This window comes from Jatropha curcas, chromosome 4 (assembly GCF_041381405.1).
Source record: "Jatropha curcas cultivar XTBG-Jc1 chromosome 4, XTBG_Jcur_1.0, whole genome shotgun sequence".
Classification (NCBI taxonomy): Eukaryota; Viridiplantae; Streptophyta; class Magnoliopsida; order Malpighiales; family Euphorbiaceae; genus Jatropha; species Jatropha curcas.
In genome coordinates, this window is record NC_143154.1 from 3078585 (window position 1) to 3094565 (window position 15981).

At 32.7% G+C, this 15981-nt stretch overlaps 3 protein-coding genes across 4 annotated transcripts; all 3 read right to left on the minus strand.

Moving 5' to 3' along the window:
- Positions 1–149: 149 nt before the first annotated feature.
- LOC105629234 (uncharacterized) lies at positions 150–2200 on the minus strand. 2 transcript variants are annotated; one of them, XM_020677059.3, is made up of 2 exons: positions 1234–2200; positions 150–1110 (listed from the first exon to the last, which is right to left on the minus strand). In XM_020677059.3, the coding sequence occupies exons 1-2, from the start codon at positions 2144–2146 to the stop codon at positions 200–202; spliced, it is 1824 nt and encodes a 607-aa protein (XP_020532718.1). In that variant the 5' UTR covers positions 2147–2200; the 3' UTR covers positions 150–199. The 2 variants fall into 2 exon arrangements, with proteins under 2 accessions (XP_020532718.1, XP_012066180.2); XM_012210790.4 differs by having other exon boundaries at positions 150–2200.
- A 3386-nt stretch (positions 2201–5586) lies between these two features.
- Positions 5587–7265, minus strand: LOC105628438 (Leucine-rich repeat (LRR) family protein). Its single transcript, XM_012209856.4, has one exon. It carries the CDS (start codon positions 7051–7053, stop codon positions 5785–5787), a length of 1269 nt encoding a protein of 422 aa, XP_012065246.1. The 5' UTR covers positions 7054–7265; the 3' UTR covers positions 5587–5784.
- Positions 7266–13706: 6441 nt separating this feature from the next.
- Positions 13707–14705, minus strand: LOC149496678 (uncharacterized). The gene is made up of 2 exons (XM_089720583.1): positions 14073–14705; positions 13707–13965 (listed from the first exon to the last, which is right to left on the minus strand). Exons 1-2 carry the CDS (start codon positions 14686–14688, stop codon positions 13937–13939), a joined length of 645 nt encoding a protein of 214 aa, XP_089576709.1. The 5' UTR covers positions 14689–14705; the 3' UTR covers positions 13707–13936.
- Positions 14706–15981: the final 1276 nt, after the last annotated feature.

A 15981-nucleotide genomic window follows, 5' to 3' on the forward strand; every position in this document is an offset into this window, starting at 1 on the left:
CCTTATAAAAAAGGAAGATAAAAAATAAAAAATAATACCATGATGGGCTTTATTGTTTCTGTAGTTCCTCCATGATAGAATAGAATAGACATGGACCATGTTCCCTTGCAGAATAGCTTTTGTCTCCATATGAAAGGCTTTTTGTGCTCTTTTGCAATGAAAAATAAGAAATTTAAATTTTTTGAAAGTAAAATACAAACTAAAAATGTTTACAAGGAGGAAGTGGAACTCCACACAAACCACGATTATTTTTAAATCCAGAAACAGGAATATTAACTTTATGTGGAGGAATTCTTCCACTCAATCTATTACTAGAAACATCAAACTCTTTTAGCTCCTTCAAGTTTATTACCTTTTCTGGTATAGCCCCACTTAGTTTATTTCCTGAAAGTAAAATTGTAGTCAATCCCTTTGCATTTCCAAGCTCCATTGGTATTTCTCCAGATAACCCATTATTTTCTAGCTTTAGTACTTTCAATTCACTCATTTTACCAATTGATTTTGGTATTGAACCTTGAATTTTGTTATTTGATAGAATCAAAGAACTGATTGAACCCACTGCAGGACTCTCTCCAATGTCATCATCAATTTTTCCATTGAAATTATTGTTGGAAAGTTCAATGGAATTATAATGCCCTAATGGGTCTTCAACTTCTTTAGAGAAAATGACATTTAGATTACCAGTAAACCTATTTGAATGAAGATCAAGATCCATTAGAAGTGAGAGATTCTTGAATTCAACTGGTATAGATGAGAAAAACCCATTATTTGATAAATTGAGAAATGTCAAGCTAGTCATGTTACCAATCCAATGAGGCAACTTTCCTGATAATGCATTACTTGACAGATCAAGTATAGATATAGATGATGAAGCTAACCAAAATGGTAACCGACCTTTAATTCCGGTTTTCGCCAACATAAGGCGAAAAAGTTTCAATTCTTGAAACCAGTTTGGTATTTGAACTAGTCTCAAAGGATTAAATGACAGATCTAAATCTTGTAATCTTTGTAATTTCACCAGCTGATGTGGGACTTGACCAGAAAGTTGATTTCTTGATAAATCAAGTGTTTGAAGATTGACCAAATTACCGAAGCTGGCCGGAATTTTGCCTGAGAAATAGTTATTGGCCAAGAAAATATCAGTTAGTGTTGTTAAATGACCAATTGTTGCAGGGAGTTTTCCTGTCAGCTTGTTGTTTTGAAGAATTATTCTTTGAATCTTCGGAAGCTTACCAATTGATGGTGGCAAAGAACCTGTCAGCTTGTTTTCTGATAAACGACAGAACTGGATAGAAACAAGTCCTGATATAGAAGAAGGAATACTGCCTGTAAGAGAGTTTTGGTTCAGATATAAAACTACTAATTCAGAAAGTTGACCAATGGATTGCGGAAGCTTTCCTGATATCTTGTTTTCTGATAAATCAAGAAACCTGAGACTTTTAAGGTTCCCAATGTTTGTTGGTATGTTCCCAGAAAAGTTGTTACCATGAAAATCGAACTTTGTTAACATTTTCCATTTCCCAACTGAAGATGGAATTGATCCAGAAAACAAATTTCCTGACAAACCAACTTCTGACAAAGAAATCCAAGATTTGGCAACAGAATAAGAAATACTACCAGATAAAAAATTATTATTAAGGTAAAGTTTCTGGAGCTTAGAAAAATACCTAAAAGTGATTGGTATTGAACCAGTAAGCATATTTGAATCAAGAAACAGATAAGCGAGATTATATAACTTCCCAAGTTCTTGAGGAATTTGTCCTTTCAAGTTCTTGAGATTACTTAAGTCAAGAACTTGAAGACTGGACAAATTTCCAAGAAATGGAGATAATGTTCCTGTCATGTATGTTTCTTCAATGAAGCCATTGCTTGATACGAAGCCAGGACGAGAGACGTTAACCACGCGGCCGGAGAAATCACAGGCTATACCTTCCCAAGAAGTGCAGCAATCCGTAGAAGATGTCCAAGATTGCAAAAGATTTGATGGGTCAAAGATTATTCTCTTCTTGAAATGAAGTAATGCTTGTTTATCAATTGGGTTGCATGATTTAGAAATTAATGGTGAAAAGAAGAAGAAGAAGATAATGATTTTCAAGGTTTTGGTGTTTTTTGGAATCTCCATTGATGGGGATTTGTTTGTGACCATAAACTTGTGGATTGCGGATTAGCTGTTAAATGATAGTAGTGTGATAAATCAAAGAGGTGGTCAATTCATTATTATCATGTGTTTGAATTAATTATAATTAATTCATTTAGGTAATTAATAAATAATAATTTCTCAAAAAGCTATATAATTAATATCGAGTGAACATTTTTTTTAATTTAATTGATTGGTTTTATTTGATTTTATTTTTTACAGGCAAACTTATCTTGCTCTCTAGACAAAGAAAAGAGAAGAAACATAAAATGAACCCAACAAGATATTTTGACATTTTTGCACAATTGAAGTGGATAAAGTGATATTATTACTTAAAAAATTAATAATTAAACCTAATATCATAACTACCTAAGCTTCAATCCTTGATTTTAAAACTATTGTTGATTAAAAGTATCAACCTTAATGAACAAGCAACAGTGACATTTGATTGCATGTTTTAACATATTAATTCCTAATTTACAATTAGTGGAAAGTGAAATTTCATTATGGAAATGATAGATATAATAGTGGTCAATGCCTTTCCTGACATGTACTTCTGGAACTTGTACTCAATAATGTCTATGACCGTTATCACATGGAATGGACAAATATATAAATTAATACCATAATTTTATAAAAAAGAAAAAAAAATCTAAATGCACCTCCAATTTTTATACTGACTCTCTCTAACTTAAAAAATATCATGTATTAAATATTTTAATTTATAAAATTTTTTTCATTATATGCTATTTTATGGTGTTTGATATATATGTAATTTACTAGTTAATTTCTCTTATAAAATTTATAGGTCAATTTTATATATCGAATTTACATATAAAACTATTCATGCATTGGGGTGGGAGTTCGAAACAACAAATTTTTTAAAGTTATATTCGTTTGACAATAATTTTTTATAAATTAAAATTTTCAAATACGCGAAAATGTAGTGTGATGTTCATTAGCTGCTGTACAGACGAGATTACTTATAATTAACTATTTAAATAAAATAAAGTTTGCACGAGCGCAACTTGCGGGAATGGCTCCGTTGGGAGAGCGTCAAACTATAAATCCCTAAGTCGCGTGTTCGATGGACGCTCACTGGACTGGTTATTTTATTATTTATTTATTTATTCTGATCATTGGCTTTTATGGGCCAGCCTATTGAGCCATTCCAACGACATATTGGGCTGTAGGGGCTTCAAAAAATAATTGTCTAGGGTCCATTGGCTCACTTTTTTTTATGACTATTATTGATTATTGCAAAATTAGGTTGAATCTTATAAGTAGATCCTCTCATTAAAATATTCCAAAATTTTTATCGTTTAATCTGACAGAATCTATAATTATGATTTATATTCCAAAATTTTCACCATTTTTTTCTTGATGAAGAAAGTAATTTCTAAGTTTTTATTTTTATAAAATTTTTGAAAGAATTTTAAAACGAATTAAATAATAAAACTTATTAATTAGTATCTTTCTAAAAAAGAAAGATCAAATTATAGTTTGATAGAACTTAGCATAATCTGCATATGTACTGCTTTTATGATAAATCAATTGTTTTGCGACATTTCTATATTTATGAAAATTTTGATTTTTGGGGGAAAAAAAATTAAAAAACAGACCGATTCGAGATATTTTGTAGGTATCCCCAACTTAGGAAAAGCACGTGGAGCTATTTGGACCACCACAAACACCAACGACAAACTACGAACACTTTATGCGCGTCTACCCCACGTCCGCATGAATTCACGTGGGCGCCAACTTTGTTCTGTCAGAGGAGAGGATATAATACAATACAACACAACACAAACAAATCTAATATTTGGATATTGTCCTAAATCACCATTCTAGTACATCATTATTTCAACTAATTTCAGCTGCCAAACCTCTCCATCACATTAGCTTTGCTCATTGTTTTCCTGTGTTTCTTGTCTACACACGATTGAGACATCGGTGTTTGGGTTATCATCCTTGACGGTTTTTTAACAGCAGGTCAAAATTTTAAATTTTATTACTATTTTTTATTAATTATTAAAAATTAAAATAATATTTTATAATAAAAAGTTATTCGTGTAATATTTAACTTTTAATATTTTATTAAAAGTTACTCAAATAATTAACTGTTAAATGCTACTAAAACAGTTAACAATTATCAAAATATTTATTTTTGCCTAATAGACCATTCTTGTAAAAAAAAAAAAAAATCAAATCCAATGAGTTCTCATTTCTGTTAATGCTTGAATGATCCAAATAGTCCCAACAAGTATCATCCATTCTCAAGAATGCTCTGAAATTCATTTTCTGATTTCAAAAATTGATTGTTCTTCTGTGAATATGAATTTCAATCTATTTTTTCACGCTTATTCGGGTTTATTTCACTAATTTTGTTTGAAATTGAACTTCAATTTGAGATAATGAATGGGATTTGATAATAAAATGGATAATATTTACCTAAATTTGATCCATGAATCTATCTATGAACCAAATTAATAAAAATTTAAATTTTTAAAAATTATTTATACTTTATTATTTTTTTTCAGATAAACAATAAAAAAGTATCCTCATTTAAAAAAAAAAAATTTCATTAATTTGATTAGTAGTTTAAATCATAGATAGAGTTTAGACAAGTCATTCTCTAGTTTAATTGGTAGTTGAATTTGATTGATAGCTAATATTATATGGAAACAGAAACGTGGAAATCGTACACGTATAAATATAAGAAATGCAGATGTAAAGGACAAGTGTAAATATGAAAAATACAGAATTATACTATAAATATAAAAAAATAAATTATTATAAAATATTAAATATATTCAACTGCAAGTCAAGTTCAATCAATATTTAATCATATCCAAAAGAATTAATAAGTTTCGTACTCGTAAAAAATACATTTTTTTTTGAATTTATATTTATTTATATATATATTTATTTTAATTAGATAAATGAGTTTTTGAGTTTTCTGTTTACGAAAATTGAATCCTATTTCCGATAGGAGAAATGTGTTTTCAAATTACCTAATTTATGGAAACGGCAGCAAAAAATTTCCAAGGAGTTTATAAACATTTCTATGGAGGAAACGTTCGGCCAAAGAAAATTTCTGTGCAACATAGATTGATAGTTGAAATCACAGACGAGCATAGACAAGTCATTCTCTGGTAAGATGGTGGAGATGAAGGGTGGTAGAATTGATGTTATGGCTGTGGTTGCTTTTATTTATTTTGCAGTGATGATATGGAGGAGAAGAGGTGGCTGAGGTGTAAATGTGGAGCAAGACTGGCGGAGGGCGGGGGCCAGGGCAGAAGTGGCCTCCCATCTATTTTTTAAAAGAGATTAATGAAAGTTATTATTATTATTATTTTAATTTTACCCTTCAAATTAAAAAAGAAAAAAAAATTGCAGCCCCTTAACTCTTAAAAACCCTTTATAGCAGAATGTCCAGGCACTAGCTGTTTTGCAGGAGAAGTAGAGAGATCTCCCAACAGAAGCTTCACTATATATTAAAGATAAGATATACATAAAATAATTTTTAACACATGCTTCTAATCATTGCCAATTAAAAATAAAAACACAAAACAAAACAAAGCACACACGAATAATATGATTATTAGCAAAACAAATTACGCTAATTAATTACATTTATTATTAAATTAAGGAATAAAAGGGATAAAGCTTTTACAATCCATTCGCGATTTCTGATCACCACCTTGACAAAAAAAGAACGTAACCGGACACCAGAGCAAGCAGTTACCATTCAATCTAACATCAGCCGACCCTGGTTTTAATTCCATTAATGCTACTGGAATTGGCCCAAACAAGTAATTCCCTCCTAAAAGCAGCCTCTCAAACGGCGAAAAGCCAGCTCCACCGGGCACGGCGGTTTTAATGGCGAACTGGGTTGGTATCATTCCTGTAAGCTTATTGTTCTCTAACGATAATGCAGACAGTTTAGGCATTAAAGCAAGAAAAGATGGTAAAAACCCTTGAAGCTGGTTATTGCTTAAATCAACGGCTATCAGTTCACTTTGAATAGTTGACGACGATGGAGATTGTACGGAGGTGAAGTTATTGTAAGAGAGAGTGAGCTGTTGAAGCGATGGATGGTTAAAAAGAAAAGACGGAACTGAGTCACTGAGTTTGTTGTGACTCATATCAAGAACTTGTAAATAACCTAAATTCTTGAAACTTTCAGGGATGTTTCCTTCTAAAGAATTGTTTCTCATGGAGATTTCAACTAAAGAAGATGGAAAAGAAGATGGGATTTTACCAGAGAAAAAATTGTCACTAACATCAAGAAAAGAGAGATTTTTTAGAGAACTCAACTCGGGGAACGGCATGCAGTTTAGTTTGTTGGACTGAACTTCAAGTCGTTTTAGACTAATTAAACTATTAAAACTTGCAGGAATTGTACCTTCAAGAATGTTGTTATCAAGGTATAATTCTTCCAAATTAGTAAGTGATCCAATTGATGTAGGCGTTTGACCAGAAAACCAGTTTCTAGAAAGACCGAGTCGAGTCAGCCGAGTCAAGTTTGAAAATGACTCAGGGATTTTACCATAAAAATTATTACCTGAAAGATCAAGGATTTGCAAGAAAGGAAGATTCCAAGAAATGGAAGATAGTGAACCTGAGTAACCAGCCGAATCAAGACTGAGTTCAGTGACTCGACTGGCTCCAGAAACTACAAGGTCGCACCTGAACCCGCATGTGAATCGTTCACTGAATAAATTGTCGCATGGGTCGACAGAGAAATCCCATGAGCTTAAACACGAGCCAGGAGTGAGTGAGACGGATTCAAGAGAGTTCTTGAAATCTTTCAGAACTTGTAAATCTTGCCAATGGGTTATTGATTCAACTGAAACCAGAAAACCAAGAAGAAGGAGAAGAGGTGAAAATAGAGAGAAATACATAGTACCCATTTGATGGTTCAATTAAATTGATAAAGTGATTGTTTTGGTTTTTTGATAAGCTGATAAAGAAAAAAAAAAAAAGGAAAGAAGAAGATGAAGAAATCAAGACCGTTGAAATGGAAAATCAAGAAATTGCTGTTGTCGTGATGATAGGAGATGGGGGAGAGGAAGTACAGAAACAGTGACAAAAGAAAGAAATGGGTTTATTTATCATTATTTTTTTGAAACTGGGAAATAGGTTTCAGTTTCGAGTACTTTTTGCCACTTCGGGGTTAGTAATTTTATTTTTTATTTTTATTTTTCATTTTTAATTGTATTTTTGTGGGTAGATTCACGGGTGGTTTGTCAGATGGTTGCCCTTTCTGGACCCTTTTTTTCCTAAAAAAGATTGGATTTATCTTTAGAAATAATTTTCAATTTGCCTCGAAAATTTATTTGCAATGAGTTTTTAGATGATTTTAATACAATTTTGACATTTTTTTAACTGATCAATGTGTGTCAAAAAGACATATAATAACAAAGGAATAATTTAAATATCTCTTAATTTAAATACATTATTCATTTTCATTCAGCTTATTTTATTTAAAAATAATTTTAATTAGCTTATGGTTGAAAATTGTTATTAGAATCAATCTAAAAGATCATTTTTAAATAAATTATACATCATGAATAAACTTAGGAAACAAAATTAGCATTATTTGTTTTATTATTTTTATTATTATTATTTATGTTTTTTGCACCTATAACTAAATAGTTTTAAACAAATGAGTAATAAATAAACTTTTTTAAAATTTTAATATTAAAATTTGATTGCATGTTTTCAAGACAGGAGATATGGATATAAATATAAAATGATGCTGATAATAATCTAACTTATAGTTTGATTTTTTTTTCTATATATATATATATATATGTTATTAAAAGTAAAGTGTGGATTATCCACAGTTGAAAGAAAGCGATATCATTACTTGATTGGGTGAAAAAAGACAGTTAGGTGTAGGGGTGTTTGTTTTGCAAGATTGACTTGCTTGTGTTGAAATCTTCGTTAATTGTTATATTAGTTGTTGTTGTTTTTTTTTATTTTTTATTTTTTTTTAAAGATGTAGAATATTTTTGGGGGAAAAAAAGGTGTATAATACGATATTGTGGGTAATATAAATAATTCACAGCTGAATTGGTGGAGAGAATAAAATAAAAAGTTAATTAATTCATTTATTTTATTAATTTAAAAAGAGTTATTTTATTATATAGTATATTCAAAGGCTATTAGATGGTAGAAGTATTCATTGATTATCTTGGAACCGCAAGTATTTTATTAAGAGGGATAGAGGTTTGGATTTTCGGATATAGAAAACAGAATGAGAGATTAAATACAAAAAATAGTACTCTTCTATGTAGGTTTTTAAAAGTTAAATATTTCCCCATTTCTCTGCTACTTTTGGTAGTCATCCAAGTTTTATATGGAGGAATGTCTTGCTTTCTACAGAGGCGTTGAAAGCTGGCACAAGAGAGAGTTGGAAATGGTGAGAAAATAGTTATCGCTCATGAACTCTCGATTTCTAAAGCTGGTTCTTTTACCTAATATACGAGTTAGGGATTTAATAAGTCTACCAGATAGAAAGGAATGTGATGTTGATTGTTAAGAAACCTACATTGACTAAATAGTAAATCTATAAATGGTATATAAGGGTCGCAATCTAGCTAGCTAATTGGTTAGTATTAATCTTTTAGCATTGATTGACTCAAGCCCAAGTAAATCCATATTATATAATATTCCCCTTAGTTCCCATCCTAAAGGAGATAGGTTAATATGACATTAGAATAAAAAAAGAGGATATTTAATAGACTTGGGAATAGGGTGGAAGGGGATTATTGAAATAGCTTAAAGTTAAGGAAAATTTTTATAGAGGCCTTTAAGAAAAATTAAAAATTTTCCCAACTAAATCTAATGTTGTTAATAGACATATGGAGGTACATTGTGCTTATGTCTTTTATAGAGGCATGGAAGATGTAGACAATTTTCTTATTGGTTGTGATAAGGCAAGAATGGTATGGAGTTAGGGTGGATTTTAAGCCTTTGTTACTTATGTTATGTTTAAAGATTGTTTTTTGCAAGTTAACCTTTCTCATGATCAAGCTGGAAAGTTCCTTTATCTATGCTTGAAAATTTTGATCATCTCAAAACCTTTTTATTTGGCACGGGATAATACAAACTTTGGGCTTTGAAAAAAACTGGTATCACATACTTTACAAGAGTGGAAGTTGTTGTCTACACTGCCTCACCGAGCCATGCAATGATCCTATTGCTTGCTTTTGACCTTCTGTCTAGGTGACGCGGTATTGCTTTATCGATGGCATTGTGTTTTCACAAATAAATTATAGAGGTTTTAGTGGTGTGATTGAAGACTTGGAAGGTCGATCACAATTTGCTATTTTTGGACATTTAATATGAGCTAGAGAATTTGCTTCGATAGAGGCCATGGCTCTCTGTTCTTGTTTATAATGGATAAAAGCACATTTGTTTGATTCGGGTTGTTTGTTTACCGATTCTCAACTATTAGTTCATTCTTTAAATTAAAATCTTGTTGATAATACAGAGTATAGTTGTGTTTTTATCGATTGTAGAACTATTTTACATCATAAGGTTAATACATATATGTTAGATGGTCAAAAGGCAAATTTAATTCAAGAGCTCATTGTTTAGATCATATAGATATAATCATCCCTGGGTTTGGAATGTTGTTCCAAACTGTTTTTTTTTTCTTTATATGATATGGAATTAAATATTCTCTTTTTTTTTAAAAAAAATTAATAGGTAAACCATCATAGATAGGCTCCACCTTATTTGCTTAGGTTACATTAATCCAAAATGAGTTAAGTGACACGAAGCACTGTTAAGAATTAATCTCAAAATGATTCAATAATAACCTAGATCGTGCAAACCACTAGATTCAACAAAATAGATTGAATAAGAAAATGTTGCGTACCTGACATCGTTGTTCGTCGATCTTGATGTATAGAATTAGGTTTGCAGCCTTCCAGAGAATTGAAGAATCGATTTAGCGGAAGCAATACGAAAGGAACGTAAAACTGAATCGTATTCAACTCCTCTGGGGACCACGACCTTTATATACCTGTAGGGTTAGTACAATTCCTATTTCGGTCCTTTAACGAAATAGGAATTATATAATGGTCTCTACACTTAATATCTATAATTAGTTGATACCTCAATAGTCAATTATTCACAATCAAGACCACATTCGAAATTGACTTTACAATTGGACTGCTGTACATATTTAATTTTACATATTAAGCCCACAATAGAAAATTAAATCCAACAATCTCCCACTTGGGCGAACATATGTTAAATAAAATACATACACCAAAATGAGCTCAACAAACGCAGTCATACAAGGTATCCAAAAACAATCTCGTCCATTAGTTATATTGATAAAGAGCTGAAGAAACATTCGCCATAGATCTCATGACTAAGTTCATCATCAACTACATTACCAATACCCCTAAATGACATAGATTCATTATAGAAGTGTAGCATGAAAACTACATGTAATGTGATCATCATGTCTGTTTCCAACTGGTCACCAACAAAAGTGAGATCAAGCAAAACAATAATAATAATACAGAGTGTAACCATCAACCAAAATGAGTACTCAACAAAATTTCATAATAAAACATATCCAAAATAAAATAGAGCATTCAAAAAACATAATGTATGCATAAAGAGCAAACTCCCACTAAAACTAGACAGTCTCAAACAAAACGATACCCATATGAGCGGTGTGCTCATGGAAAACTTTCGGTATCACTGCCTTTGTAAGCGGATCCGCAATCATAGAGTTTGTTCCAATATGCTCTAAGGATATCTGTCCGCTCTAAGGATATCTGTCCACTCTGTACCCTCTCCTTCACAGCCAAGAACTTAATCTCAATGTGTTTTGATCGAGAAGAGCTCCTGTTGTTGTTGGAGAATAAAACGGCTGACTTGCTGTCACAATACAACTTCAGTGGTCTTTCTATTCCACCTACTACACGCAGCCCAGTGATAAGGTTTCTCAGCCAAATAGCTTGATTGGATGCCTCATAAGATGCTACAAATTCAGCTTCCATGGTGTAGGTTGCCACTAGAGTTTGTTTCACACTCTTCCAAGAAATAGCACCGCCAGCCAATAGATAAACGTAGCCAGATGTGGATTTTCTACTGTCTTGGCATCCAGCGAAATCAGAATCAGTATACCCAATGATCTCAAGCTGATCTGATCTCCTATATGTGAGCATATGTCCCTTAGTCCTCTGAAGATATCTCATGACTCTTTTGGCTGCTTTCCAATGATCCATTCCTGGATTGCTGAGATATCTACCTAACATGCCAACTATAAAAGAAATGTCTGGACGAGTACAAACTTGAACATACATAAGACTTCCTACAGCTGACGCATAAGGAACCTTTTGCATTTCCTGAATTTCAAGTTCACTCTTTGGACATTGTTGATTACTAAATTTATCACCTTTTGCAATAGGGGTATCCAATGGTCTAGAATTCTGCATACCAAATCTCTTGAGCACTTTATCAATATAGCTCTTTTGTGATAATCCAAGAATACCTCGAGAACGGTCTCGATGTATCTGAATCCCTAAAACAAAAGAAGCTTCACCTAAATCTTTCATCTCAAAATGCTTTGAAAGAAAAACTTTGGTTTCATGCAACAAGACTTTACAATTAGTAGCAAGAAGTATGTCATCCACATATAAGACCAAAAAGATAAACCTACTCCCACTGAACTTATGGTACACACAATTTTCAACAGTATTTGCCTCAAAGCCAAACGAGACAATTACTTGGTTGAATTTAAAGTACCATTGACGAGAAGCTTGCTTGAGTCCATAAATGGATTTCTTTAATTTGCATACCAGATGTTTTGGATCTCCAATTATAAAACTTTCTGGTTGCACCATATATATTGTTTCATCAATGTCGCCATTGAGAAACGCAGTCTTAACATCCATTTGATGAAGCTCAAGATCAAGATTTGCAACTAAGGCCATGATTGTCCTAAAAGAATCCTTCGAAGAAACTGGAGAGAAGGTTTCTTTATAGTCAATCCCTTCCTTTTGAGTAAAGCCTTTTGCTACAAGACGTGCTTTATATCTTTCCACATTACCTTGAGAATCCCTTTTGGTTTTAAATATCCATTTGCAACCAATGGGTTTCTTTCCTTCAGGTAATTGAACAAGATCCCAAACTTGATTGTCTTGCATAGACTTATACTCTTCGTTCATTGCCTCAATCCACTTATGAGAGTCAGAACTCTGCATGGCATGATAGAAACTAACTGGATCATCATCTATCATGTCTACAGTATCCTCATGTTCCTGAAGAAACACTATATAATCATCTGGAATAGCACTTCTTCTCTCCCTAGTAGATCTCCTCAAAGGCATTTGAACAGACTCTAATTCTTGAGGTTGTTGAATTTGTTCTTGAGGAAGAATAGCATTGTCTTGAATTGGATCTTGAATAGTGACAGGAGCAACTGGAGTCTGTACGCTCTCAAAAACAACAAAAGGAATGAGAACCGAATCATCCTTACTTGGTTCCTCTTCAAAGACAATGTTTCTTTCTTTATTTCTCCCTCCAAAATCAACATCCTCAAAAAATGTTGCAATTCTCGTTTCAAAAAAAGTTCTGGAAGTAGGATTATAAAACTTGTAACCCCTAGACCGCTCAGAATATCCAACAAAGTAGCTGCTGATAGTTTTGGAGTCCAGTTTTGTTTCATTCGGCTTGTAAGGCCTTGCTTCAGCTGGACATCCCCAAACATGAAGATGCTTTAGACTAGGCTTACGTCCAGTCCAAAGTTCATAAGGTGTTTTAGCAACTGCTTTAGATGGAATCCTATTGAGAAGATAAGCTGTTGTCTTTAACGCTTCACCCCACAAAGACTCTGGTAAAGTAGAATGACTAATCATACTCCTTACCATATCCATAAGAGTCCTATTACGTCTCTCAGATACACCATTCATGCTGGGAGTACCAGGCATTGTATATTGAGGGACAATTCCACATTCCTGTAGGAAAAGCGCAAAAGGTCCTGGACGTTGTTCGCCTGAACCGTCATATTTACCATAATATTCACCACCACGGTCAGATCGAACAGATTTAATCTTCTTTCCTAGTTGATTTTCAACTTCGGCTTTATAAGATTTAAACACGTCCAAAGACTCAGATTTTTCATGAATGAGATATAAGTAACCATAACGAGAATAGTCATCAATGAATGATATAAAATATCTTTGGCCATTTCTAGTTGCAATATGGAATGGACCGCAAATATCTGTATGAATCAGTTCTAAAACATTGGATGACTGAATGGCACCTAGTCTCTTTTGTTTAGTCTGTTTTCCTTTAATACACTCAATACAAGAATCCAAACCTGTGTAATCAAGTGTATCTAAGATACCATCAGAAACAAGACGCTCAATTCTCGATTTGGATAAATGACCCAAACGTCTATGCCAAAGTACAGCTGAGTTATCAATATTCAACTTTCTTTTGGTACCTCTTGTAGTAACATGCAGGGATTCATGATAACTAGTATCAATGTCTAACATATATAGATTATCACATTCATTCAAGCAACCAGTACCCAAAACTTTTGAATTCATAGATAAAGTGAATACACTGTCTCCAAAAGAACAATGAAAACCAGATTTGTCCAAAAAGGAAACAGAAATCAAATTCCTTCTAAAAGAGGGAATAACAAAAGTATCTATAAGATCCAAAAAATAGCCAGTACTTAAACATAATCTAAAATGTCCAATTGCCTCTACTTCAACCAGATCGCCATTTCCCACATAGACGTATCTTTCACCGTCAGTTGGCTTTCTGTAGTTGAGGCAGCCCTGCAATGAAACACTTATATGAGCGGTAGCACCAGAATCCATCCAATAAGTGTTTTTAGGAGCTGAAGTTAAATTAACTTCACAACAGACTAAAACAAGGTACTTACCCCTCTTTGCAAGCCAAATAGCAAATTTAGGACAGTCCTTTCTCAAGTGATCCGTCTTTCCACAAAAGAAGCATTTTGGCACATAAGGCTTCTTTTGTACTGGATCTACAGCAGTAGCAGCAGCAGGTTTCTCAATAGCCTTTTCAACAGGCTTTGCAGAAGGCCTCTTTCTTTTCTTGTTCTTACCCTTCCCAGCTGAAGAAACAAAATGTGCACTCTCTCTTTTGTTAGAATTCATCTTTTCCTCCTCATCAACACAATGAGAAATGAGCTCGTTAAGAGTCCATTTATTCGGCTGACAATTATAGGAAGTCCTAATTTGTCCATACTGAGAAGGAAGAGAATTCATAACCAAATGGACTAAAAGGTCATCTGGTAAAGCCATACCCAGCGCCTTCAGTCTCTTTGCAATCTGAGACATGCTAAGAATATGCTCCCGAACACCACCATTGCCAGCAAACTTCATGGAGGTTAATTTTCCTAAAAGTGTTCCCACTTCGGCTTTGTCATTCTTGACATAAGCCCTCTCCAGCTCAGCAAGATAGTTTTGAGCATTGTTCTTTTCAGCTGAGACAGAGTCTCGAACATGTTCTGGGACTCCTTTCTGCATGATCATTAGACCTAAGCGATTAGAACGCTCCCACTTCTCATACTGAACCCTTTGAACATCAGTGCTCGTATCAGTAAGAGGAGTAGGTTCGTCCATCCTGAATGCAAGATCCAAATCCATACAGCCCAGAAAGATCATAATATCTGATTTCCAAGACTCAAAATTTGATCCCTCAAGTTTAGGGACACAATCAGGATTAAATGACATGTTAGCTGACATCAGAGAAAATAAACAAATAGATAAGTATAAGCTCACAATCCACAAATGAAACAATTCACATAAGTAGAGATCAAAAAATGGAAATAAGATACAGACACAACATTAATATTCTCATCTTTGGATGTAAAACATTAACTTGTAATTAGTATCTCAATGCAGCAATCAAATATTGATAACATAGTCCTGACAAATAATAAATCTTCCTTTGGGCCGATATATCATTGTCATGGAAAATAATCAAACAATTATCACATATTTATTGCCAAACATGTATTCAAAACTCAGCCAGATAGCAACCTTCCTTTGGGCCGATTAACTATCCGCAACGAATTCTAATACACCTGTCTAATATTCTAAAATAAATCAATTCAAGCAATAGAGGTCACTTTGGTGACTTATTGATCAAATCAATTTATTTTAACAAATATCAAACACAATAGGGACTTAATCACTCCAAAATTTAATCTCAAGTCGACAAATTAAATCATTTAATTGTAATTAAAACAAAACAATTGCAATTAAATGAATTGATTGTCTAAATATTTAATAATCTAAAATTATTTAGTCCAAAAAAAATTATAATCTAGTCTTTAAGTCACTAAATTTGAGACTAAATTATAAAATAGGACTAAATATATTTGAATAAATAAAGTTCAGGGTCTAATCGAAAGAAAACAGAAAATTAAAGCCTAATCTGGAGTTACAGAAAATTTAGGGCCTAATCTGAAATTACAGAAAATTTAGGGCCTAATCTGAAATTACAGAAAATTTAGGGACCTAATCTGAAGTTACAGAAAATTTAGGGACCTAATCTGAAGTTACAGAAAATTAAAGGACCTAATCTGAAATTACAGAAAATTAAGGGACCAATATGAAATTACAGAAAATTAAGGGACTAATACGAAAAAAACATAAAATTAGGGATCTAATATAAAATTTTCCAGGGACCTAACTGTTATTTTCCATCCCTAACCTAAAAAACAAAACGATAAGGGACGGAAAATAACAGGTTCCAGCCCCTTTCCGCCGCCAACAATGGAGGTTTTTTTTTTTTTTTTTTTTTTTTTTTTAACAAGATCC

Coding starts and splice junctions, on each gene's coding strand:
- LOC105629234 (XM_012210790.4), bottom strand. CDS start 2,146: ATGGTCACAAACAAATCCCCATCAATGGAGATTCCAAAAAACACCAAA.
- LOC105628438 (XM_012209856.4), bottom strand. CDS start 7,053: ATGGGTACTATGTATTTCTCTCTATTTTCACCTCTTCTCCTTCTTCTT.
- LOC149496678 (XM_089720583.1), bottom strand. CDS start 14,688: ATGATCATGCAGAAAGGAGTCCCAGAACATGTTCGAGACTCTGTCTCA. Junction 13,966..14,072: donor TATTTGGCTTGCAAAGAGGG/GTAAGTACCTTG, acceptor GTTTCATTGCAG/GGCTGCCTCAACTACAGAAA.